Below are 26022 nucleotides of genomic sequence, written 5' to 3'. Positions count from 1 at the left end.
CTGCTTCTCACTTTATTCACCACACCCCCACCCACCTACATTCACCTCACCTGGCTTCGCCTACCCCTCTCCTTCCCCTCTCTCCATCACCTTCTGGTTTCTTCAGTCCTGGAGTAGGGTCTAGGCCGGAAGCATTGACTGGTTATACCTTTCCATAGATGCTCCTGACCTGCTGAGTTCCTCCAACATTTTGTGTTTTCAGCAACTGCAGCATCTCTTGTGTTCCTGCCTGTCAGCCAATCTTCTATTCTTGCTAGTATCTTTCTTGAAATACCATGGGCTCTTGTTTAGCAGCCTGTATGTGGCACCTGGTCAAAGGCCTCCTGAAAATCCAAGTAAACAACATTCACTGACTCTACTTTCTCTACCCTGTCTGTTATTTCCTCCTACAGCAGTGCACCATGGTTGTATACCACCTGCACCATGCACTGCAACTGATTATGGAAACTTCCTCAACAATACCTCCCAAACCTGCAGTTTTTACCACATAAAATCGCGTTTTATACTTAAGATTGATATTGCACATGATTCTGACTTAGAAATGCAATGTTTTCACAATGGCAAGTGGCTGAGATACAACCATTGAGATGATTTTTAAACCATTTTGCTCAATACAGTTTCAAGCATTCATGCTGAGAGATATCAGAAATGGCTAAAAGTGAAAATGAAATGATTTCATTACATTGACAAGTTAGGAACTATGAAGAATTCAAAGGTATTGACATTCATCTTGAATGTTACAATGAAAATGAAGAATTGGAGGGTGCAATTGTCAAAAATTTAATGAAGGCAGTTCATTATCTACACTAGGTGTCTGCTGATTTTGCTCATTTACAGTCATTCAAAACAACACTAGATCAATTCTTCCATTGATAACGATTAGGAACTGATAATTTTACAGTACTTTAGTAGTATTGATAGCGTTCTAATTTGTTGAATATTTCGTTTAAATACATAATTTGTTACTCAGTTAAACGGTAGTTAGTCCTGATGAAGGGTCTCAGCCTGAAATGTTGGTTGGTTACTCTTTTCCACAGATGCTGCCTGGCCTGCTGAGTTCCTCCAGCATTTTTGTGTGTAGTTTGTTTTTATATCTTTACGACTATTTCCATGAAACTTTGGCTAATTGTAGCAGCTGCTTAATTGGATCACAATGTACTGGTTCTGGTGTGTCCAAATTAACTGGAATCCACTGTATTTGGGGTCTTTTTTAGAAAAATGAATGAAAAAATTTCTTGCTGGCTCTGTTATTCAGCTTTGCCCATCTGCTAGCTAATTACAAAATAGCCTTTCAAGTTGGACGTTCCGTTGGTTAGATCTAGAAATTTTGTTTCAAAAGACTAACAAAACCTATGAAATAGGTCATCATTAGCCATTCCTAATAACTGTCTTTTTATTTCATTTCTAAGAATTGTTAAGAGTATTGAGCAGGTAAATAATTTTGTGACATAACGTTCTATTGGTTTCAGTCAGTTTCACTGGGGGTCAATGATACTTTGAAAATAGGAGCTAGCAGAAAAGGTTGGACATTTGTTTATATTCTTTAGCTAATTTTCAAGCATATGGCTGTCCCTGTGATCTTATAGATGGATCAGAAGACCCAATTTATCTCTTAAATAAGCCCTTAGTTGGAAATAACAAAAAAGAGTGTTTGATATTTTGTATTTATTCTTTAATTGATCAAATGACATTAATATACCTCCTTCAAAACAATCTATATATCTAGTCCCTTTTTGAAACCAATTGTATAAAAGTTGGTTATCCATTGTAAATGGAATAAGTTTATTTTGTATTAAAGGTCTCTTTGGTAATAATGATTTCTTTATCTCATCATCAACATCTATCTTATCCCATAAATCAATCAAATGTTTTAATATAGGAGATTCTTTCTTTTCCCGTATCCATTTAGATTCCCACTTGTATATAAAATCTTCTGGTATATTTTCTCTTATTTTATCTAATTCTATTCTAATCCATGCCGGTTTATCTTCATCAAAAAAAGATGCTATAAATCTAAGTTGATTTGCTTTATAATAATTCTTAAAGTTTGGAAGTTGTAACCCTCCAAGATCAAATTTCCATGTCAATTTTTCCAATGATATTCTTGACATCTTACCTTTCCAAAGGAACTTCCTCATACATTTATTTAACTCTTGAAAAAACTTCTGTGTAATTGTATTGGTAGTGTTTGGAATAAATATTGTAATCTAGGGAATATATTCATTTTTACAGCATTTACTCTGCCTACTAATGTTATTGGTAACATCATCCATTTATCAAGATCTTCTTGAATATTTTTCAATAATGGTCAATAATTTAATTTATATAAATTCTTTATATCATTATCAACTCTTATACCCAAATATTTTATACCATTTATCGGCCATTTAAATTGAGTTATTAGTCAACATTGACTATAATCTCCTTTAGTAAGGGGTAGAATTTCACTTTTATCCCAATTTATTTTGTAGCCTGATATTTTCCCATATTCTTCCAATCTAGAAGATAATTTACGCAGCGAATACAATGGGTTTGTTAAATAAAACAAAACATCGTCAGCAAATACATTAATCTTATATTCCTCCTGGTTAATTGTGAAACCCATATTATCTGGGTCCGTTCTAATTAATTCAGCTAATGGTTCTATCGCCAACACAAATAAAGCAGGTGATAATGGACAACCTTGTCTAGTTGACTTAACTGAAATGATGTGGAAATTTGACCATTTGTCACTACTTTAGCTTTGGGATTAGTATTTAAGGTTTTAATCCATTTTATAAAAGATACTCCTAATCCATATTTTTCCAATACCTTAAATAAAAAAAATCCTATTCCAATCTATCAAATGCTTTTTCTGCATCTAAAGCAACTGCTACACTCATTTCCTTCCTCTATTTTGTGCCAAATGAATTTTGCTAAGTAACTTGAGTTACATTATCTGCCGATTGTCTATTTTTGATAAATCCTGTTTGATCCATATGTATTAATTTTGGTAAGTATTTAGATAATCTATTAGATAAAATTTTTGCTATTATTTTATAGTCGGTATTCAACAAAGAAATAGGTCTATATGATGTTGGCTTTAAAAGATCTCTATCTTTTTTTGACAATACTATTAAAATAGCTATCGAAAAAGATTCTGGAAGTTTATGCGTTCTTTCCGCTTGGTATATTAACTCCATAAAAGGAGGAATTAGTAAATCTTTAAACTTTTTATAAAATTCGGGTGGAAAACCATCTTCTCCTGGGGATTTATTACTCTGAAATGATCCTAGAGCTTCTTCGACCTCTTTTAATGTAAAAGGCATATCTAATTCCTTCTGTTTTTCCGAATTCAATTTTGGAAGAGTTCTTCTTTCTTTTTCAATCTTTTTATTGAGTTTCATATATATATATAAAAAAAAACATAACATAATAATGAATAGGTTATGAATACAATAGACTTGAAGTTGCATTGGTAATAAGATAATAATATCCTATTAAACATCAACAGAAAAAAGTACATTAATCAATCAAGTCTATATAACTATATATGAAAAAAAACAAAAATAGTCGTCAAAAAAGGAAAAAAAATTGAAAATATGTAAAAGAAAATATATAATGAGAAAAAAAAACACTAAACTAAACTAACATGGGCAATAATAACAGTTTATAGGTATATGATAGTGTCAAAAAAACTCCGGAACTCCATACCTGAACAAGAATAAGCAGAAAGGTCTGGAAAAGGCCAGATTAATTCATATGAAAATGTCGAATAAACGGTCCCCAAGTTTCTTCAAATTTGATTGATGAGTCAAAAATAGTGCTTCTAATTTTTTCCAAACTTAGATATGAAATAGTTTGAGAAAACCACTGAGACGTGGTAGGAGGATTTACTTCTTTCCAGTTTTGTAATATGGACCTTCTGGCCATTAATGTTACAAAAGCAATCATTCATCTGATTGAAGGGGAAAACTGATTACCATCCTCATTTGGTATACCAAAAGTTGCAGTAATAAAATGAGGTTGTAAATCGATATTCCAAATTGAGGAAATGGTAACAAATATGTCCTTCCAATAGTTATGTAAAGTGGGACATGACCAAAACATGTGGGTCAATGAAGCCACTTCTAGATGACACCTGTCACATTGAGGGTTAATATAAGAGTAGAATCGAGCAAGCTTATCTTTAGACATATAAGCTCTATGTACAATTTTAAATTGTATTAAAGCATGTTTAGCACATATAGAAGAGGAATTAACCATTTGTAAAAATTTTTCCCATTTATCTGTTGATATATTATATCGAAGTTCTTTTTCCCATTCTTGTTTAATTCTATCTGATATTTCTGGTTGTATCTTCATAATCATATTATAAATAAAAGCTACTAATCCCTTCTGACAAGGATTTAAGGTAAAAATCAAATCTGAGAAATCCATTGAAGTTGAATTGGGAAAAGATGGTAGAATTTTATGTAAGAAATTTCTGATTTGTAGATATCTGAAAAAATTAGATTTAGGTAATTTAAATTTGTTGGAAAGTTGGTCAAAAGACATCAAAGTACCTTCAAAAAAAAGATCACGAAGACATTTTATATCTTTCCTTTTCCATATGCTAAAAGCTTGATCTGTCAAGGAAGGTTTGAAAAAAAAATTAAGTAAGATAGGGCTATCAAGAACAAAGTTTTTCAGAGTAAAAAACTTACGAAATTGAAACCAAATTCGTAATGTATGTTTGATAACAGGATTAGATATCTGTTTATTGAATTTAACTAAATCAGCAGGAAGAAAAGAACCAAGAACAGAGAATAGAGAATATCCCCTTACCTCATTGCATTCCAAATTTACCCACTGCGGGCACAATGGTGAATCCAAATCTAATTTCCAATACATTAGGTTACGAATATTATTCGCCCAATAGTAAAATCTAAAGTTAGGTAAAGCTAAACCACCATCTTTTTTAGATTTTTGTAATTGCTTTTCACTTAACCTGGGGTTTTTATTTTGCCACACAAATGAGGAAATTTTTGAATCAATGTTGTCAAAAAAAGATTTAGGAATAAAAATTGGTAAGGCTTGAAATAAATATAAAAATTTCGGTAAAATCATCATTTTAATAGCATTAATCCGACCAATTAATGATAGGAATAAGGGAGACCATCTTGTAGTAAGTTGTTGAATTTGATGAAGCATAGGTAAAAAATTCAGTAAATAAATCTTTATATTTCTTGGTAATTTTTATATCTAAATAGATAAAGTTATCAGTAACAACTTTAAATGGTATCCTGTCATTCAATAAAGTTTGCGCGTTTAAGGGAAATAATTCACTCTTATCCAAGTTTAATTTATAACCAGAAAAGCTACCAAATTGAGCCAACAAGGATAAAATAGCGGGAATAGACCTGTCAGGATCAGAAATATATAACAGCAAGTCATCAGCACAAAGTGATAATTTGTATAACTTCTCATTACGGGTAATACCAAAAATATTAGGAGATTCACGAATAGCAATGGCTAAAGGTTCTAATGCAGTATTAAATAATAAAGGACTTAAGGGACAACCTTGTCTCGTACCACGAGATAATTGGGGAAGAAAAGAGGATCTATAATTATTTGTAAGAACAGAAGCAACAGGTTTATAATATATTAATTTAATCCATGATATGAAATTAGGACTAAAATTAAAATTTCTCAATGTATTAAATAAGTATGTCCATTCAACTCTATCAAAAGCTTTTTCAGCATCTAATGAGATAACACATTCTGGGATTGTGGGTGATGAAGTATAAATTATATTAATCAATTTTCTAACATTAAAAAAGGAATACCGATTCCTAATGAAACCAGTTTGATCTTCTGAAATAATCTGTGATAGTACCTTTTCTAATCTAATGGCTAAAATTTTTGTAAGAATCTTAGAATCTACATTTAATAATGATATAGGGCGATAAGATGCACATAAAGTAGGATCTTTATCTTTTTTAAGAATTAGAGAGATAGTAGCTTCATAAAAAGATTGAGGTAATCTCTTCTTAGCAAACGCGTCATTAAAGATTTCACATAACCAAGGGGAAAGCAAAGGAAGAGTTATTTGTGATAAAAACCTTTCTATCTTGACATTATCATTTTGTGATTCTGATTGATACAGTTCAGGATAAAAATTCTTAAAAGTTTCATTAATTTCTAAAGGTTTATAAGTAATTTTATTTACACTTGTTCTAATTGCATTTATCGTTTTGGAAATCTGGTCTGTTTTTAACTGCCAAGCAAGAATCTTGTGTGATCTTTCAGCTAGTTCGTAATATCTCTGTTTAGTTCTCATAATTGCTTTTTTCTGTTCGGTATGTCTGAAGTGTATTATATTGTAGCTTCCTGTTAACAAGTTGTCTTCGTTTTTCTTCTGTCATATATCTTTGAGATTCTTTTTCTAATTTTGTAATCTCTTTTTCCAATTGATCTATTTCTACCATATATTCCTTCTTAATTTTAGAAGTGTAACTTATTATCTGGCCTCTCAAATATGCCTTCATTGCTTCCCATACTATAAATTTATCATCAACTGAATGTAAATTTGTATCTTTAAAAAAAACTGAATCTGCTTTTTCATGAAATCACAAAAATTGACGTTTTAATAACATTGAATTCAATCTCCAACTGTAAATCGATTCCTCTTTATCCATCATTGTCAAGGGGGAATGATCTGACAATATTCTTGCTTTATATTCCATATTTTTCACTCTTGAATATTCATTGATAATAGGAAAAAATCTATCCTTAAAAATTATTTATTTATTAAATTTTAGAAAATTACAAGAATAAATGTGATGATAAAATAGTAAGAAAAATAATATTGACCCTCCCCCCTCCCCTTAACCCTCTTCCCCCCCCTTAACCCTTGTCTAAAGAAAGAAAAAAAAAGAAAGAAAAGAAAGATTGCCTGGATATCGGAGGATCCCCACATTCTCCATGGAGTTCAAAATAATTTTAATACTTATTTTTACTTTCCCCAATTACTTTATAATTTTATCTTCAAAGGATAATCCTATCTTTTGTAAGTATGGGAACCAAATTTTCAAAAATATATCATTCATTTCTTAGATTATATATAATTTTTTCAAGTGGAATACAACTATGTATTTCATTATTCCAACGATCCATAGTTAAATATAAATCAGATTTCCAAGTAACTGCGATAACTTTTTTGGCTACTGCCAATGCAATTTTTATAAATTTTTTCTGATGCTTATTCAATTTAAGTTTCGGTATTGACCCTACAATGTCACCTAATAAAAATAATACAAGACTGTAGCGGTGTGCTACACGCAGCGCTAAAATTACGACACGGAGTCGGTAACTGCAGTCGAAGGAAAAAAACTTTATTCGAAAACTTCAGCCTCACTTTTAAGCCTCTGTCAACCGGCCCCCCATGGCGAAGAGGCTCCAAAGCTCTGTGCTCGCAAACCCCCGTAGGCTATCTAATTGTGAGTCGGTTCGGATACGCTAGGAAATGAGTCGCCACAAGACTATGTGGGAGTTGTACTCCAGTAATTTGTTCCAATAAAAGTCTTAGATTTATCCAAAATGGTTGAATTTTAAAACCAGACCAAGTAGAATGTAAAAAAGTACCAATTTCTTGATTACATCGAAAACATTGGTCAGACAAAAAATCTATCCTTGAATAAGTTTTATGTCTATTTGAATAAAATGAGTAATCTTTCTTTTGGATTAATTCTCCATATATCAATCAAATTTAAGTCTTTCATCAATGATAAAGTTAATTTTGCTACTTTTGATTTTGTAACAACCTTTGTTGATCTACCTAAAACTGGGTCTAGACAAAAATTAAAATCTCCACCTATTAATATTTTGTCATGTCCATCAGCCAGATTCAAAAAGGCCTTGTATAAATTTTACATCATTTTCATTTGGTGCACAAATATTCATAAGAGTCCATAGTTCTGAAAAAATTTGACAATGTATAATTACACATCTCCCCGCAGAATCAATTAATATATTTTGTATTTTAATTGGTAAAGTTTTATTAACCAAAATTGCAACTCCCCTCACCTTTGAATTAAATGAAGCTACAATAACATTTCCGACCCAATCTCTCTTTAATTTCTGATGTTCTATCTCTGTTAAGTGTGTTTCTTGTAAAAAAAAAGCTATATCTATTTTCATTTTCTTAATGTATGTTAAAATTCTTTTTCTTTTCACTGGTCCATTAAGCTCATTAACATTAAAACTTTAAAAATTCAGTCAATTAGTCATTATTTTTAACAGGGTTACTCCAGTCTATAGTAATACCTAACCTTTCAATTTTCATAGTACCTCGGGGAATCTTTTTAAAATTCTCCATGTTGCTATGTTTCTCCCCCCGGATTGTCTCCCCCTTCCCTGATTGTCCAGGCAAAGAAAGAAAGATAAAAGAAAAATAGATTATAAATAAAAAAAATAACAAAATACCCCACTACTAATGTTTTGAATTTAAAAGAGCACAACATTACCCCCCTCCGTTGTATAGGTCATGGCAATCGCCATGATTACACACGTGATTCCCGTAGCAATCGTTCCGAAGTTCCTCCAGCTCCCCATAACATAAATAAGTATATATAAGAGAAGAAAAAATAATATCACTACTCTCGATTAATATTTCTCAAATTTTTACCTTTCTCCCCTTGTATCATATAATTAAGAATATATATAAATATTCTTCTGTCCTTAAATATCCATCAACTCCATTCACTGTCCCTGTCTTCATCTTTAATCCGTTTCACTTTTAAATCTTTGGCTGTGGTTAGCGAATATTTGGGAGTTCTTTTGCAAATTCTTCCGCATCCCAATAATCAGTAAAAAATCTTCTTTTTCTGTCATCCAAAAAAATTATCAGGGTTGCCTGGTAGCGCAATATAAATTTATAACCTTTTTCCCATAAAATTTTTTTCGATAGGTTAAATTCCTTCTTTCTCTTCAAAAGGTCATAACTTATATCAGAATAGAAAAGAACTGTTTTCCCTTCTATCATCAATGGCCCATTTCTCTTTCTGGCACGTTGAGCAGCCGCCTTCAGGATCTTTTTATCTTGATATCTTAAGCATTTTATTAAGATTGATCATGAGTTTGGATCAACTTGAGGTCTTGATCTTAAGGCTCCGTGAGCCCTTTCAATTTCAATTAACTGGGTTTCTTCTTCCATTTCCAAAATTTCCAGAATCCATTTTTGAAAAAAATTTATTGGATCCTCTCCCTCTATACCTAAAGAGTCCAACAATCTTAATATTATTTCATCTGCTAAAATTTTCAAGTACATCCACTTTTTCCAACAACCGTTTTCTTTCTGATGTCCAGGCAGAAATATTATTTTCCATTTTATTCACTCTATCAATGGTGTCTCCCATTATTTCTTCCAAGTTTTTAATTTTCTTGTCCATTTTGTCCTGTCTTTTCATCATTTTATCAAGCATAATCTTCATATTTTTAATATCTTTTTAATTGCTTTTAATGCTTTTAACTCATGCATTATTTGCACCAAAGTTTTTTTTTTATGTCTCCAATATCACCTCCAACCTCTTCCTGTTGCTCTTCTTTGTTTTGTCTCTTCATCTTCGTCTGATTTATCCAGAGAATCTGATTCCACCTCATATTCACTTTCACTTTCAGTTCCAATCATAGCTGGGATTTGTAGTTTGGGTTGCTCGTGTTTGCACATGCCCCTTCCTTCACGCATGCGCAATTCCTGTTGCTCTGTTTTTGGGGAAATGGTTGATGTTGCCGCAGTTTCCTGTTCTGTATCGCCGGAGGTAAATTGCACTTGAGCCCGAGGCTCTTTCATGGCGGCCGGCCTTGATTCTTTTCCAACTTGTGTTGTCTTCAAAGTAGTAGTTTTCTTCTGCTTCTGTTTAGGAGACATATCTTAAGACAATCCTGAGTAGTTTATAAGTAATTTTTTAAAAGTATTTACTAACTTTTCTTCAGTTAAACATTATTTTACTGTTTTTTTATGGGAGAGCTGGATTTCCACGTCTCGATCCTACGTCATAACGTGACGTCCCCCAATCTGTTAAGAATTCTCTATCTATTCCTTTATGATTAGCTCAATTGTCTCATATTATCTGCCTCAGTTTTTGCTTCTCAGCTGCATCTACATGCCTTGGCTCAGCAGCATTATCTGGAAACGTCAGGTTTGAGATTAAAATCTTAAGTGAACTACAATTACTGGAAATCTAAAATACAGTTGGCCCTCCTTATCCGCGGATTCCGCATGTGCGAGTTCAACCAACTGCGGATTGGGAAAACCCAGAAGTGCTCTTCCAGCACTCGTTGTTTGAGCATGTACAGACTATTTTTTCTTGTCATTATTCCCTAAACAATACAGTATAACAACTATTTATGTAGCACTTATATTGTATTAGTTATTATAAGTAATCTAGAAATGACTTGAAAGTACAGTCACTCCCAGGGTTATGAATGAGTTCCGTTCCTGAGTCTGTCTTTAAGTCGGATTTGAAGTCGGAACAGGTACATTCAGTACTATTTAGTGTCAGTTAGTCAAACGTTTTTCTTAGTATATAATACATATTTTACCTTTCTATTCATATAAAACACTTAAGAAACATACGTATTTCAATAATTAAACCACTGCATTGCTTAGTAATAACTAGTTTTCATCGGGGCAGGGCCATTAAAGTTCATGCTCCATTAAAGTTGTTCCAATCGTTGACCAACTGTATGTAGCCTAACACTTTTCCAGTGACTGATGGCATTTCACCTTATTCTGATCGCTTTATTACTTCCATCTTATTTTCTTTTTTTTTTGTAATTTGTTTTTTTTATTGAAGTTCATCAAACAAACATTTCCATAAGATGTATTTCAGACATTGTACGTATATATCATATAATCATATATATCACGAAATCGCCACAAAGTATTTATCTGGGATACACACTTATAGAAAAGAGTGGAAAGAAAAAACAAGCAAGAGGAAAGAACTATGTACAAGTAGGGAGTGATCTTTTTTTACAACAGATTCATTGATTTGTGAGAATAAAATCAGGCCTATGAGGCATTATGTAGTTAAACCATTTTTCCCAGTATGAATCAAATTGTTCCAGCTTATGATTAACAGATGCTGTTATCTTCTCCATTTTGTAAATGTCCATTGTAATTTCCATCCATGTATTTAAAGTTGGGCTCTCCTGTGATAACCATTTCCTAGTAAGAGTCTTTTTACCAGCCACCAACAGTATATTCATTAAATATTTATCTTTTCAACCATTCTTGAGGTATTTATCCAAAATATATGGTCTTACTCTCCAAGGGTATTTCACATTTAAAGATGTCTGGTAGGGCAATGTGTATTCCCCTCCAATAGTTTTTGATAACAGGGCAGTCCCAAAAAATATGATAATGATTTGCATTTTGATTTCCACAATTTCTCCAGTAAACAGGGAGGTTATAGGTTACTATCATAATGGGATTTCTGAGAGGGTGTAATAAAATATCTTATCAAGTTTTTCCATCCAAACTCCCTCCATTTCTATGAATCGGTACACTTCCATTGATATCTCCATATTGTTGTCCATTCTTCCTCAGATATAATTATCCCTCCTTCTCCTATTTTGTTTTAATGTATGAAGTCGAATGTATTTTAAGATTTGACAACCCCTTATACATGCTTGAAATGATTCTACTACCATTATCTGAGTGATATGCTTTTCTAAAGAACTCTTATCAAGCATGTATTTGCCTTGGTTACATTTTTAAGCATCTTATTAAATATTGTCGCATCTGTAAATACCGATTTTAAAAAATCTTGTTTTTCTAATAAGTGTTTCTCTTTACGCATTTCAAAACTGAACAGTGCTCCTTCTTTCATTATGTTGCAAAGAACTGTTATTCCTTTAGCTGTCCAGTCCTTAAATCTAGCATCCAATTTATTTGGTGTAAAATCAGTCATATGCACACCATTTAAGAATTGCAATATCTCCCTCTAGATTATATTTTTTTATAGTAGTTTTCCATATTTTAAGAGTCAATTTCACCCATGGGTTATCAATAGGATTTATGTACCTTTGCAGGTTGTTATCAGCCAAAATTGCTTGTATGGGGATGGGAAGTACCCGCTCCTCAATGTTTTTCCATTGAGCGTCATATGATGGGTTGCACCAACATATCACAGCTATCAACTGTGCTGCAAAATAATAATTTCTAAGAGAAGGCAAGCCCCATCCCCCTTTTCCTTTGCTAATCGCAAAGTTTTGAGATGAACTCTAGGCCTTTTACCCTGCCAACTATACCTTGATAGCATCTTGTTCCATTCATTGAATTGATTTTGATTAATCTCTATTGGTAGAGATATAACAGTCTGGGCAGTATATTCATTTTAATAGACTCGATCCTTGAACTGAGACTGAAAAAAGGAATCAGGCTCCATCTTGCCACATCTTCCTTAATTTTTTTTATATAGAGGCTGATAATTACATTCTGATAATTTTGCCGAATCTTTTGGCATAATGATGCCCAAATATTTGAAAGACTCTGTGTGCTATGCCCAGGGGTATCGACTTTCAATTTCTCTTGCAGGGCTATAGTAATATGAAAGTAATTGGGTTTTGTATATGTTGATCTTGTATCCTGATAATTGACCATATTGTTCAAAGGATTTCATCAATTTAGGTAAAGAGCATGTTGGTTGCCCTAGATCAGGGGTCGGCAACCCTCGGCTCTTTCATCTCTGTGCTGCGGCTCCCTATGGCTTTGGAAAATAAATGATGAGTATTTAATTAAAATGTATTTTATGTTAGTTTTTGAAATGTAATTCTAAATTTGAAGATTATGGTGAGCTTGTACAATCTAAATAAAAGTGTTTTTTGTCGCTATTAATATACGTCACCACTGCCAATGCCTGACACTCGCCAGTGCGCGATTTCTTTAATTTTTCGATCCAAGGTAGGCTAACTGGAGAATTCTAAAAAAAGAAAAGTGACTGAAGAAAACAGAACAGAGTGACTGGAAAAGCTACACTTCATGGTAGACATGACAGCGCACCTGAACACGCTAAACACAGCTCTTCAGGGGAAAGGACGCACAGCCCTGCACATGTTGGAGGATGTTTTGGCATTCGAGCGCAAGTTGACAGTGCTTGCCAGAGATTTACAGAAAGGCACATTGTCTCAGTTCCCCAATTTGAGAGAGTTCAGACAAGCTCACGACATGATAAATTCGGAGTATTTACATTCTCCCATCATCGCAATGCAAACATCGTTTGGGAAACGCTTCTGTGAGTTCAGAGAGGGAAAAAAACACATTATCCTTCCCGGTCACTCCCCTAAGCATCGATCCATCCCTACTGAATACAACTGCATTGGCAGGTGTGAGTCAACCTGATCTTGAGATGGAACTGGCCGACATAGCCGACAAAGTCATATGAGTGTCCAAGTATAGACGCTTGACAGCAGACCTTGAAGATGTTGCCCATCAGAAGGCCGTTCTTGCTCATGGAGTGATATTGAAAACCTCCCCGAACCAGACAAACTTGTGTTCGAAACATGGAATGCTGTCCCCGACATTTATGTAAACATTAAAAAGTATGCGCTTGGAGTCCTGTCGATCTTTGGATCCACATATGTATGTGAGCAGGTGTTCTCCAACATGAACTTTATTAAAAAGAAACATTGCGCACACCTCACAGATGACAGCTTGCGATCCTGTGTAAAGATGAAGGTGATGACATACAGCTCTGATATGCAGACGCTGTGCGCTGAGGTCCAGGAGCAGAAATCCCATTAACCAAGTATGATAAATATTTTAATTGCCTATTATTTTGCGTATATTCATATTTTTTCATTGTTATATTGTTTTTCATTGAAATAGTCCTTTTATTTTTCAGGTTGACAGCTGGCTGACGTTATTTTTGGTTTGCTGCTGGCGGACAATTTGAGTTCGGCGTTTTTCATAAATACAAGAAGGACTCAAATAGACATTGAGTATTTTACTTAAAAGTAACCGTCAACCCATCGTCTTTTTTTCAGAGTTCAAAATGTTTTTGTTGCATGCAGAAATGTAATTTCATTTTCTCTGCAGGAGTTCATCGATTTCATAAATGCAACACATTATAGTTTGTTTATACATAGCATAGAGGCAAAAAAAATGTTGTATGCAGTGTTATTTCATTTTAAATTTCAAACGGGTTTTGTGGCTCCCAGTGTTTTCTGTGGGAAACGGGTCCAAATGGCTCTTTCAGTGGTAAAGGTTGCCGACCCCTGCCCTAGATAGATCAAAATGTCATCTGCATAACAAGCCAATTTATGCTCTGTCCCTTTAATAGTAATTCCCCTGATATCTTCATTTTGTCTGATGTATTGAGCTAATGGTTCCAGATAGACAATAGGTGCAGAAGTAGACCATTCGGCCCCTCGAGCCTGCACCGCCATTTTGAGATCATGGCTGATCAATTACCATCAATACCCGGTTCCTGCCTTGTCCCCATATCCCTTGATTCCCCTATCCATAAGATACCTATCTAGCTCCTTCTTGAAAGCATCCAGAGAACTGACCTCCACTACCTTCCGAGGCAGTGCATTCCAGACCCCCACAACTCTCTGGGAGAAGAAGTTTTTCCTTAACTCTGTCCTAAATGACCTACCCCTTATTCTCAAACCATGCCCTCTAGTACTGGACTCTCCCAGCATCTGGAACATATTTCCTGCCTCTATCTTGTCCAATCCCTTAATAATCTTATATGTTTCAATCAGATCCCCTCTTAATCTCCTTAATTCCAGCGTGTACAAGCCCAGTCTCTCTAACATCTCTGCGTAAGACAGTCCAGACATCCCAGGAATTAATCGCGTGAATCTACGCTGCACTTCCTCTACAGCCAGGATGTCCTTCCTTAACCCTGGAGACCAAAACTGTACACAATACTCCAAGTGTGGTCTCACCAGGGCTCTGTACAAATGCAAGAGGATTTCCTTGCTCTTGTACTCAATTCCCTTTGTAATAAAGGCCAACATTCCATTAGCCTTCTTCACTGCCTGCTGCACTTGCTCATTCACCTTCAGTGACTGATGAACAAGGACTCCGAGATCTCTTTGTATTTCTCCCTTACCCAACCGTAAGTCGTTCAGATAATAATCTGCCTTGCTGTTCTTGCTCCCAAAGTGGATAACCTCACACTTATTCACATTAAACGCCATCTGCCAAGTATCTGCCCACTCACCCAGCCTATCCAAGTCACCCTGAATTCTCCTAACATCCTCATTACATGTCACACTACCACCCAGCTTAGTATCATCAGCTGATGTTATTTTCTATGCCTTCATCCAAATCGTTAACGTAAATGGTAAACAGCTGTGGTCCTAATACCGAGCCCTGTGGCACCCCACTAGTCACCACCTGCCATTCCGAGAAACACCCATTCACCGCTACCCTTTGCTTTCTATCTGCCAACCAATTTTCTATCCATGTCAATGCCTTCCCCCACCGATGCCCTGAGCTTTGATTTTACCCACCAATCTTCTATGTGGGACCTTATCAAATACCTTCTGAAAATCGAGGTACACTACATCCACTGGATCTTCCCCGTCTAACTTCCTGGTTACATCCTCGGTAAATCCTTGCTGGTTCGGCCCAATCCTATCACTGTTATCTAGATATGCCACTATTTCATCCTTAATAATGGACTCTAGCATCTTTCCCACCACCGATGTCAGGCTTGACAGGTCAATAGTTCTGGGTTTTCTCCCTCCCTCCTTTCTTAAAAAGTGGGATAACATTAGCCATTCTCCAATCCTCAGGAACTGATCGTGAATCTAAGGAACATTGGAAAATGATTACCACCACATCCGCAATTTCCAGGGCCACCTCCTTTAGTACCCTAGGGTGCAGACCATCTGGACCTGGGGATTTGTCAGCCTTCAGTCCCATCAGTTTTCTCATCACCGTTTCCTTCTGTTACGAATTTCCGTAACTGGATCACTTACCAGCAAAGATAGAGAGGTCCGTTGAAGTCTGCTGGTACTATTTTTAAAAGTATTTATTGATAAAGGGGCACAAACGTAAGATTAATGCAAACGTACAGATAATATACGTCGTCAATACTAAATCTAAAGCGCAGGTATGATCATAACCAATAAAACGTAACTCTATCGTTGTCTAGGGGATAAAGTATTGTCCAATGGAAATATAAAAGTCATTAGCTCGTTCAGGCTGCAGCATTTTGGGTTTAAGAGAGGGAGGCGTTTAAACTTGCCCAAGTCTTTTATGATGCCAATCCGTTGAGTCGGGAGCGGGTTTCCCCGTTGTTAGCTAAAAAGCCGTTTTCCGTGGTTTCAGCCACCAATTCCAGCCACTGAATTGAACGCGCGTGGCTTGGTTTCCGATGACCGTCTGCTGTTATGTGGTCGCTTAACGTTTCTTTTGGTGCGTCTGAGAGGTTGTTCCTACAGCCCCTCTTTTATTCTGACTCACAGGGTCGTAGATGTCAATCAGGTTGGGGGTGATGCAATCTCCCTCAACCAGCCCACTTTGCCCGGGGGCATTCACGTAGCAGAGCATCTCAATCCACAAATCTGTCTCCAAGAGACAATGGCCATGTCCTGTAGCTTTACATCGCCGGAGAAAAGAGCCAGCCTGCACGTCTCTTTTCCCAACCCAACACGTGATCTTGCGATTCTCACAAAGGAGGGGGGCTACGGACGTAACACTTCCAAATGTCAATCTGTTTCATTTCCTCTGTTACTCTATGTCCTTGGCCCATCCATACATCTGGGAGATTGCTTGTGTCTTCCTTAGTGAAAACAGATCTAAAGTACTCATTAAATTCTTCTGCCATTTCTCTGTTTCCCATAATAATTTCACCCAATTCATTCTTCAAGGGCCCAACATTGTTCTTAACTATCTTCTTTCTCTTTGCGTACCAAAAAAAAAAAAAGCTTTTGCTATCTTCCTTTATATTCCTGGCTAGCTTGCGTTCGTACCTCATTTTTTCTCCCCGTATTGTCTTTTTAGTTAAGTTCTGTTGTTCCTTAAAAACTTCTGTCCTCCCACTCACCTTAGCTCTGTCATATTTCCTTTTTTTTTAAATGCTATGCAATCTCTGATTTCCTTTGTCAACCACTGTGGCCCCTTTCCCCCCTTTGAATCCTTCCTTCTCTGGGGGATGAACTGATTTTGCACCTTCTGCATTATTCCCAAGAATACCTGCCATTGCTGTTCCACTGTCTTTTCTGCTAGGCTATCCGTCCAGTCAACTTTGGCCAGCTCCTCCCTCATGGCTCCATAGCTTCCCCTGTTCATCTGCAACACTGACACCTCCCATCTGCCCTTGTCCTTCTCAAATTGCAGATAAAAGCTTATCATATTATGATCACTACCTCCTAATGGCTCCTTTACTGCAAGATCGCTTATCAAATCCTGTTCATTACACAACACTAAATCCAGAATAGTCTTGTCCCTGGTCGGCTCTCGTACAAGCTGTTCCAAGAATGCATCCAAGATATAACGTGAAGAGTAGTGGTGACCATGTACAACCCTGTCTCTTGCCCCTTTCTAGGGTAAGACTATTTGATAAAAATCCATTGATTTTAATCTTAGCAGTAGGATTGTCATATAGTGTCTGTATAGTTTTAATAATTGTCTTGGAAACCAAATCTATGTAAAACTCTGTAAAGAAAATTCCAATTAACCGAATCAAGTACTTTTTCCAGAGTCCACACTTATCACTATTGCTTCGATTTTATTTTTTTGTATATGATCCATAATGTGAAGTGTCCTTCGTATATTGTCTTGAGTCTGGCGTTGTCGTATAAAACCTGTCTGATCATTACGTATCAGTATGGGTAGAAACTCCTCTAATCGTTTGGCCACAATGGAGGTAAATAACCTATAATCTACATTAAGAACGAATATTGGTCTAAATGACCTGCATTCCATTTTATCCTTCTTTCGGTATAGCTGAGATTATTGCTTCCTTTCCACCTTATTTTCAATCGTGATGGTGATTATTTTCGTGAATAGAAACATTGCGGATTCAGAGCTGCGCTGGGTCCTAATGTACATCGCACTGAAACATGTTAAATAAAGTACCGTGTTCCGCTGGGTCCTAAAGACCACTGCACTGAGACAGGTTAAATAAGGGACTTGAGCATCTGCGTTTTTTGGTATCCGCGGGAGGTTTCAGAACCAATCCCCTGCAGATAAGGAGGGCTGACTGTAAAAGCAAAATGCACCAGATCAGGCTGCATCTCTGCAAAGAGAAACAGCTAATGTTTCAAACTGAACATCTGATGCAACCTGACCTGAGTACTTAAAGGATTTTCTTTTTTATTTATTTTATCAGGTTAGAACAGGATTTCTCAACAGGGGGTTCTGCAGAACCCAAGGGTTCCGCAAGAGGTCACTTGGGGTTTTGTAAGAGATCATGATTTTAAAAAAAACATTTTTGAGCTTAACGTGACATGCCATGCTAGCACTCAGAGTGGTGGGCAGTGACTGGGCAATCCCGTTAGCGATCTCGTTAGAGGTCTCTAAGCCCAGTATAGCAGTGCACAGTAGGACCATGTTTATTTGGTTGAGACCATTCTCAGTTTTTGACACAAACTCTCCCAACTTAGTCTGTGGCATCCCAAATTGCCTCCCCCAACTTCCCTTGTGCACCGCCAACTGACTTCTAGGAGTGAACAAATTCTACAGGAGTAATAGAATATTGGAGTGCAATTTTTATTCTAAATACATTTTTACACAGTAAGATCATGCTGTAAATGTTGCGGAAGGTGGATTGTGTAGGTTAGAAGTGAATTGCATTGTGGAGTTTTTGAATTTTTTGCAATTTTCTGATTTTGTTATTTATTATACTGTTCTTTTTTATATTGTATTAACCCCTGTATGTTACAGACATATCTGATGGTACAGTCTTCTGAGTCATTGGTTAAGCAAGCTAGGGCTTTGTTCTTTAGAGCAAAGAAGAATGAGAGGTGACTTGATAGAGGTGTATGTAATCCAGGTTGATGAGTAAATAGATTTCATCAATAAATGTGATGTAGCATTTGAAAGATTTGTAAATGATGGTGAAATTCAAGAAAACTTCTGTTGCATAAAGCTGCCCAAAACAAGCAAAGGCCAAGATATATTTAATGTTTTGTCATCATATCTGGAAGCAAAAGGTCGAAAGTTGCAATTGGAGGAACTGTGTTGTTTTAGTTTATGACTTTTAGTAACTTTACAATTCAACATTGTTAATAAATTTTTATGTTGTAAATAGAACTAATTAAAATCAATTTACAACCTTTATTTAAATTATATCTGTCAAGCCTACCTTTAGAAAAATTAAATACTATTTGGCTTAAGCCAGTTATTTATCAGAAATTTATTATGTTTGTCTTACGAGTTTTTAAAATTTATGAAAGAGAAAGATTAATTTCAAGAAAGGTTTGGCTAAAAATTCAGTCTCTATTCAAAAGAGCATTGACAATTATTTTTGAATTATTGTATCTACAACTTACTGATCACGCCAACATACCATGAGCTGTAGATGTAATTTTTACACAGGGGTTCCCTGAAAACTGAAAATTATTTCAAGGGTTCCTCCAGGCAAAAAGGTTGAGAAAGACTGTGTTAGAGACTGATCTATCTGTAATCTGATTTGTTGCACTGTTGGTCCAATATCCTGGCTCATCAGGACCTAAATACTGGTATGAGCAACATCATTGGTCCTTTTGTAAATTCAACTATAAAGTTGAGTCATGCAAATTTTCATTAAATACAATCAGTTGCAGCTTTACTAGGTGCACTTTGTTAATGCAAATATCTAATCAGACAATAATTTGACAGCAACTCTATATAAAAGCATGCAGGCCTGGTCAAGAGGTTCCATTGTTGATCAGACCAGGCATCAATAGAGAAGAAATGTGATCTAAGTGACTTGGAGTGATTGTTGGTGTCAGGCAGGGTTGTTTGAGTATGTCAGAAACTGCTGATCTCCTGAGATTTTAATACAGAAGTCTCTAATGGTGCGCAAAACAAAAAAACATCTAGGGAGTGGCAGTTCTATGAGTGGAAATGCCTTATTAATGAAAGGTCAGAGGAGAATGGCCAGACTTTCAAGCTGACAGGAAGATGATAGTAACTCAAATAACCATACATTACAACAGTGGTGTGCAGAAGAGCATCTGAGTGCACAATGCAGTGATGTGGATAAGTCGCAGCAGTAGAAGACCATGAGCATACTGAAATGCACTGTGGCCACTGAGTGTATTTTCGTTACTTAAAAAAATTAGCACACCTAATTCATGACCAAAGGACGAAACGTTTTGAAATTTTAATTGTTTACTTTTCAGTAAAAGGAACAAAAAGGGTGAAAAGAATGGCAAAGGATTGCGGCACTTCTCAATGAAGGTTTGCGAAAAAGTGCAGCAGAAAGGAACAACTACCTACAATGAAGTGGCAGATGAGCTGGTGGCAGAATTCAGTAATACCAACAACCAGGAATCTGGCTCTGATGAAGTAAGGCATAATTAAATTTTAGCACATTAAAACTGTTTGCTTTTTTGGCATAAATCATGCAGAACCTCTCACATTGAGATGGAGGAAATTGATTTTAATCAATTTTATGTTTTGTATGCCACTGACATCCCTACAGTGACCAGGGCAGTTAATAAAAATGCTTAACCTAATCAAACCTTTATTTTAACTGCAGATGAAGCAAATCTGTAAGTTCTTTCTAAACAAATAGGACATCTCAGCACAGTACAGGATCTTTGACCCAGGATGCTGTGCTGATCTTATAAACTACTCTTAAGATCTTCCGTCTCACATAACCCTTCATTTATCAACCAAAAATCTGCCTAATGTATCTGATTTTTTAGAGACCCCTGGCAACACACTCCATGCACCCACCATTCTCTATGTAAAACCACTTGCCTCCCCCCTGTACTTTCCTCCAATCACCTTAAAATTAAGCCTCCTTGTATTTGCTACTTCCACCCTGGGGAAAAAGTCTGGCTGGCTACTCAATCAGTGCCTCTTATCTTGTACACCTCTATCAAGTCACCTCTCTTCCTTCTTTGCTCCAGAGAACAAATCCCTAGCTTGCTCAGCCTATGTCCTCATAAAACATTCTGTTCAATCCACGCAGCATCCTGTTATATCTCCTCTGTGCCCTCTAAAGCTTCCACATCCTGTAATGAGATGACCAAGTTAACACATTATTCCAAATGTAGTCTAGCCAGGGTTTTATAGAGCTGCAACATTGCCTCATGACTCTTGAACTCAGTCTCCTGATTAGTGAAGGCCAACACACTATATGCCTTAACAACCCTAAAAACATGTGCAGAATCTTTGAGGGATCTATGAACGTGGACCTCTCTGTTCCTAGACACTGCTAAGAATCTTGCTATTCTCCCCAGTATTCTGCCTTCAAATTTGACTTTACAAAGTGAATCTCTTCGCACTTTTTTGGGTTGAACTCCATCTTCCACTTCTCAGCCCATCTCTGCATCCTGTTAATGTCCCATTGTACCTCTTGGCATCTGCAAGCTTACTAACCCATGCTTCCTCATCCCAAGTCATTTATAAAGATCAGAAAGAGCGGATCCCCATGGAATATCACAGGTAACTGACCTCCAGTTAGATTACACTCCATCTACAACTACCCTTTGACATGTATGGTGTTAGATATGTGGGTTATGACTGAAGAAAAGAATGGCTGGTGTCACTTAGAACTATTGTGCAAAGGTGTTTATTAAGTGCATCAAAAAGCAAACTTACAAAAACATTAAGTCCATTCTTTCAAATCCAGTTACATACCTGATTCAAAAAGGTGTACAAGATAAATGTCCATTATCCACTTAGAAACCTAGGCAAGTGAGTCTACTACTTTCAAAGTATGGACTGAACATTTGTGAAAATAAAGCATTTGATAGCGCTGGGCCCATATTCATTGGACTTGAAGAGAATGAATAGGGATGTCATTGAAACCTGTTGAATATTGAAAGGCCTAAATAGAATGGATGTGGGAAGGATATTTCCTGTGTGGCAGAGTCCAGGACCAGAACAGAACAGAGATGAGGAAAAATTTCTTTAGTCGGAGGTGGTGAATCTGTGGAATTCATTGCCACAGGCGGCTGTGGAGGCCAAGTCATTGGGTATATTTAAACCAGGTTGGTTCTTGATTAATAGTGTCAAAGGTTATGGGGAGAAGGCAGGAGAATAGGGTTGAGAAGGATAATAAATCAGCTGTGATAGAATGGCAGAGTAAACTCTGGGCTGAATGGTTGAACTCTGCTCCTATATTATTGACTACAGTGTGGACAGGTGTGGAAAATCGACATCTTTGTAAATATTTAGACTGAAATGCTGAAGTGTGATTGTGGAGAGTATTGTAACAAAGGCATTCTATATTTTAATTGGTGACATTGGCAAGTTTGGGTATGGTTTTAGTTGTAATGGTAATAAAGGCATTTTGACAATAGAGATGAGTAAGTGGAAGCTGGTGTCTAGATTGCAGTTGAGTTGTGTTGATATTTCCTGACATCTGAATTATTGTTTGTGCATGCAGTTTACCTTTTATTACTAGAATGCTTCAACCGTTACAGAAATTTTGTCTGCGTGTGAAACTCGTGGTAGTGTCAGCTTTAAATTAAAAACTTCCCATCTTGAATTCTCTCAGCTGGATGTGGTTTATCAGTCTTTACTGATTGTTAAATAACTGGAAAGCAAGGTGCTTCTCCTGTGGATTGGGAATGGGGAAAAAATGAGCGAACTGTCTTGTTCCTTCTCAACCCACTCTTAATTTTTCTTCCTACTGAACAGGGTGAGATTGTTGGCAGGAATTTGCAGTCCACAATGTCGTGGCTGGAAGAGAGCCCTCTACAAGGGAACACAAATTAATTGTGTGCAATTGAGAATGAATTACAAAGGTATATTGCATGGTGGAATCTTTCTCTTCTTGGTGGGCACACTGGCCCAGAATATTGGGGGTTTTAGTTTTTATTTAGTTTTACAGCATTAATTCCCTCTACTAGAAGAGTTGCCTGAACTATTTAATAAAATTCCCTACTCGGTGCCACTTAACCTATTGACTTTTCATAAACACAGGACTGGATGCTGGAAATTCAGAGCAACACACAAAATACTGAAGGAACTTGGCAGGTCTGGTGACATCTTTGAAAATGGAAAAAAAACAGTCGACATTTCTGGCCAAGAGTCACCGTCAGTTGTTGCAGTATTTTGTGTGCGTTACTCTGGATTTCAGCATCTGCAGAATCTCTTGAGTTAATTAATAAAGGAAATAAGATTTTCAATTCTATTTTGATATCCCAGTTAAGAATCAGACTTCCAAAAAAAGTGTTTGGAGATGGAAGGAAGGAGACCTGATAATTTTTCCCCTCCCCTCTCCCTCTTCTATTCCCCACTCTGGACTCTATCTCTTCTATCTCCTATCACCAAATAGCTAGTCCTCCTTCCCCCCACCTTTTTATTCTGGCATCTTGCCCCCTCTTTCTAGGTCTTTAAAGGGTGTCTTGGCCTGAAATGTCGACTGTTTATTCATTTCCATAGATGCTGCCTGACCTGTTGAGTTCCTCCGTCATTTTGTGTGCGTTGTATTGAGATTTCATCTCTATACTTCAGATCAACACATGACACATGTTTTTATCTTAAATTTTGTTTACTTGGGTTGCATAAAGGATATGGGTACTGTAAGTCAAATGAAGCCCGAATGTTTTTCAGTATTGAAAAGAATTCTGCCAAATATACCTACCAGATGTAGTTTTGTATTTCATATATAATCTCTGTACCATGTTTTCCATTTAATAATAAGTTACTTAGCAATTTATTGGGAGAGTGGTGGGAGGTCTTATTTGATAACCAATGGAGTAGAAGTAATTTTGTGTATATAACATGAATCTACTTGCGTATAAGAATAGGAGAAATAAGTTATTCAAATCCTTGAACCCAATTCTCTTCAGATCTTTGAACTACCTGTATCCACCTGCCTTAATGGCCTTTACAAGAAAGCTTCCATAGATCACTGATGTAAAATTTAAATCTGGTCACTATCTGCTACGTTGTAGGGAGACTTCTGCTTTTCTGTGAAGAGCTTGCATAAACTTGTCTGCCTTAGATTAAAGTTGTCTTTGTCATAGACTTTCTTGTCTGTTCAAGGTCCTAAAAGAAAGTGCTCAAATTGCATCTTCATGCATGTTCTTGTAACATAAGAATGCTTGACAAAATTACTGTGGTGGGGTGAGCGAGAGGTAGAAACTGACTCACACAAGACCAACATTTATAAACCACCTTCTCGGGTAATAAATATTGGCCGTGTTAGTGATGTCCAGACCTTGAAAACTAAATAGTTTTTCTAATCCAAGTAGAATTTGGAATTTACACTGCATTCCATTTAACATATTATGAACATCTTTGTAATGGCTAGAGCTATGTGCTGTATTATAGAAATTGTTTAATCTCTAAAATGTAGCAGAGCAGCAAAACGCTCTTAAGTATTAAGGTTAGCCCTTTTTTACCCTTTTAATTATATTTCCTACCCAACTGGTACATTTTGGTAATTAGTATGTACAAATCTCTATCTTTCTAGACAGTCATTGTTCTTCACTTCCAGCATTAAAAAAAAATACAAATAGATCAACTTTTTTCTGTCCAAGCCATGTTATCCCACACATTCATGTTGAAATCCATATAGTATAGATTAGATCAGGGTTTCTCAGCTGGGGTTCCTTGGGATCCTAGGGTTCAGGGAGAGGTTCCTGAGGGTTCTGCGAGAGATTGTGATTTAAAAAAAAATAAACAGCGTTATTTGAACTTCAGGCAATGAGCGATGCTAGTGCTGGCAGTGATGGGTAGTGATTGAGCAGCCCCATTAGCAATCACATTAGAGGTCTCTTAGCCCAGTGTGCAGTGAACTGTATTTATTTGCTTGAGTCCATTCTCAGTTTTTAACGTGAGATGGGGAGAGGGCATTGATAACTGGTGAGCACTGTTTTGCACAGAGAGAAGGATAGCAGATTGATAATTGGTGAGCACTGTTTTGCGCAGAGGGAAGGATGGTAAATTGAGAATTGGTGAGTGCTGTGTTGCACGGAGGGAGGACAGTAAGCTGATGAGCATGAAGTGTGTTTTCCAGGCATTGAATGGACTTGCCCAACTTAAGTTGTGACATCACCCTCTCTCTCCCGAGTTACCTCCCCCAACTTCCCCTTCTGTGGCGCTGACTGACTTATGGGAGTGAGCAAACTCTATTGATGCAGAGAAAATTGGAGAAAAATTTTCATTCTGAAGACACAATATCGTGTGGTGATTTTTGAAGAGGAGGATTCTAGGTGTACAGACAGTTCTGATAAAGTTAATGATGAAGAAATTACAATCTGAGTCATTTCACTACACTGGTACAACAACAGACATAAAAAACTATAATAGTTTGTACAAAACTATAAAAGTTTATTTACACAACAAATGCACAAAGTACAAACATTAAGTACTTACAAGACAGTGAATAAATTCAAATTAAAATATGTTTACTACTGTCTATAAAACCGTCAATTCCCTGGGTGGCCGCCCACTGCTCCCAGAGATCCTCCAATATACCCATTGTGACCGGATGCTCCCTTTCCGTGGACAGCCGAGCACGAATGTATCCTCGGAAGAGGGGCAGGCCCAGGAGCAAGCCCACCTGTAGAGACCTGCCCCTTCTGTACACCTCTCACTCCAGATAAGCATGTAACTCCTCCAGGCCACAGAATGGACAGGAGGTTGGGGTGTCGGTGAAACTGTTGCACGGTACTGTCCAATGTACATGGGAAGGGCCCTTGCAGAAAGAGATTTCTACTGGGGACGACCTCCACTGCCAGATGGTAAAACAGATTGCTAAGGTGAGTCTGGTTGGCAAGACGAAGGCAAGGAAGTGAAAGGTGTATAAGAGCAGCCTGTACAAGAAATGCTTTGGGGCGTCACGGAAGGGCATGGTGGGCATCTCCGCAAGATGGCTCAAGTTGTCTCCTACCTCTCCCATGTGGTATTCCGAAGCCTGGGAG

At 36.6% G+C, this 26022-nt stretch overlaps 1 protein-coding gene across 4 annotated transcripts in view; it reads left to right on the top strand.

The window, feature by feature from the left end:
• Positions 1–26022, top strand: part of LOC132397961 (transcription factor Dp-1-like) — a 103856-nt gene that overhangs the window by 44404 nt on the left and 33430 nt on the right. For all 4 annotated transcript variants that reach the window (XM_059976803.1, XM_059976805.1, XM_059976802.1 and 1 more), the window contains one exon: positions 20314–20479. In XM_059976803.1, coding sequence (XP_059832786.1) covers positions 20314–20479 — 166 coding nt within the window. The remainder of the gene's footprint in view (positions 1–20313; positions 20480–26022) is intronic.

The sequence above is a fragment of the Hypanus sabinus genome, chromosome 8 (genome assembly GCF_030144855.1).
Source record: "Hypanus sabinus isolate sHypSab1 chromosome 8, sHypSab1.hap1, whole genome shotgun sequence".
Taxonomy (NCBI): domain Eukaryota; kingdom Metazoa; phylum Chordata; class Chondrichthyes; order Myliobatiformes; family Dasyatidae; genus Hypanus; species Hypanus sabinus.
This window is presented reverse-complemented; position numbering and strand designations above follow the sequence as displayed.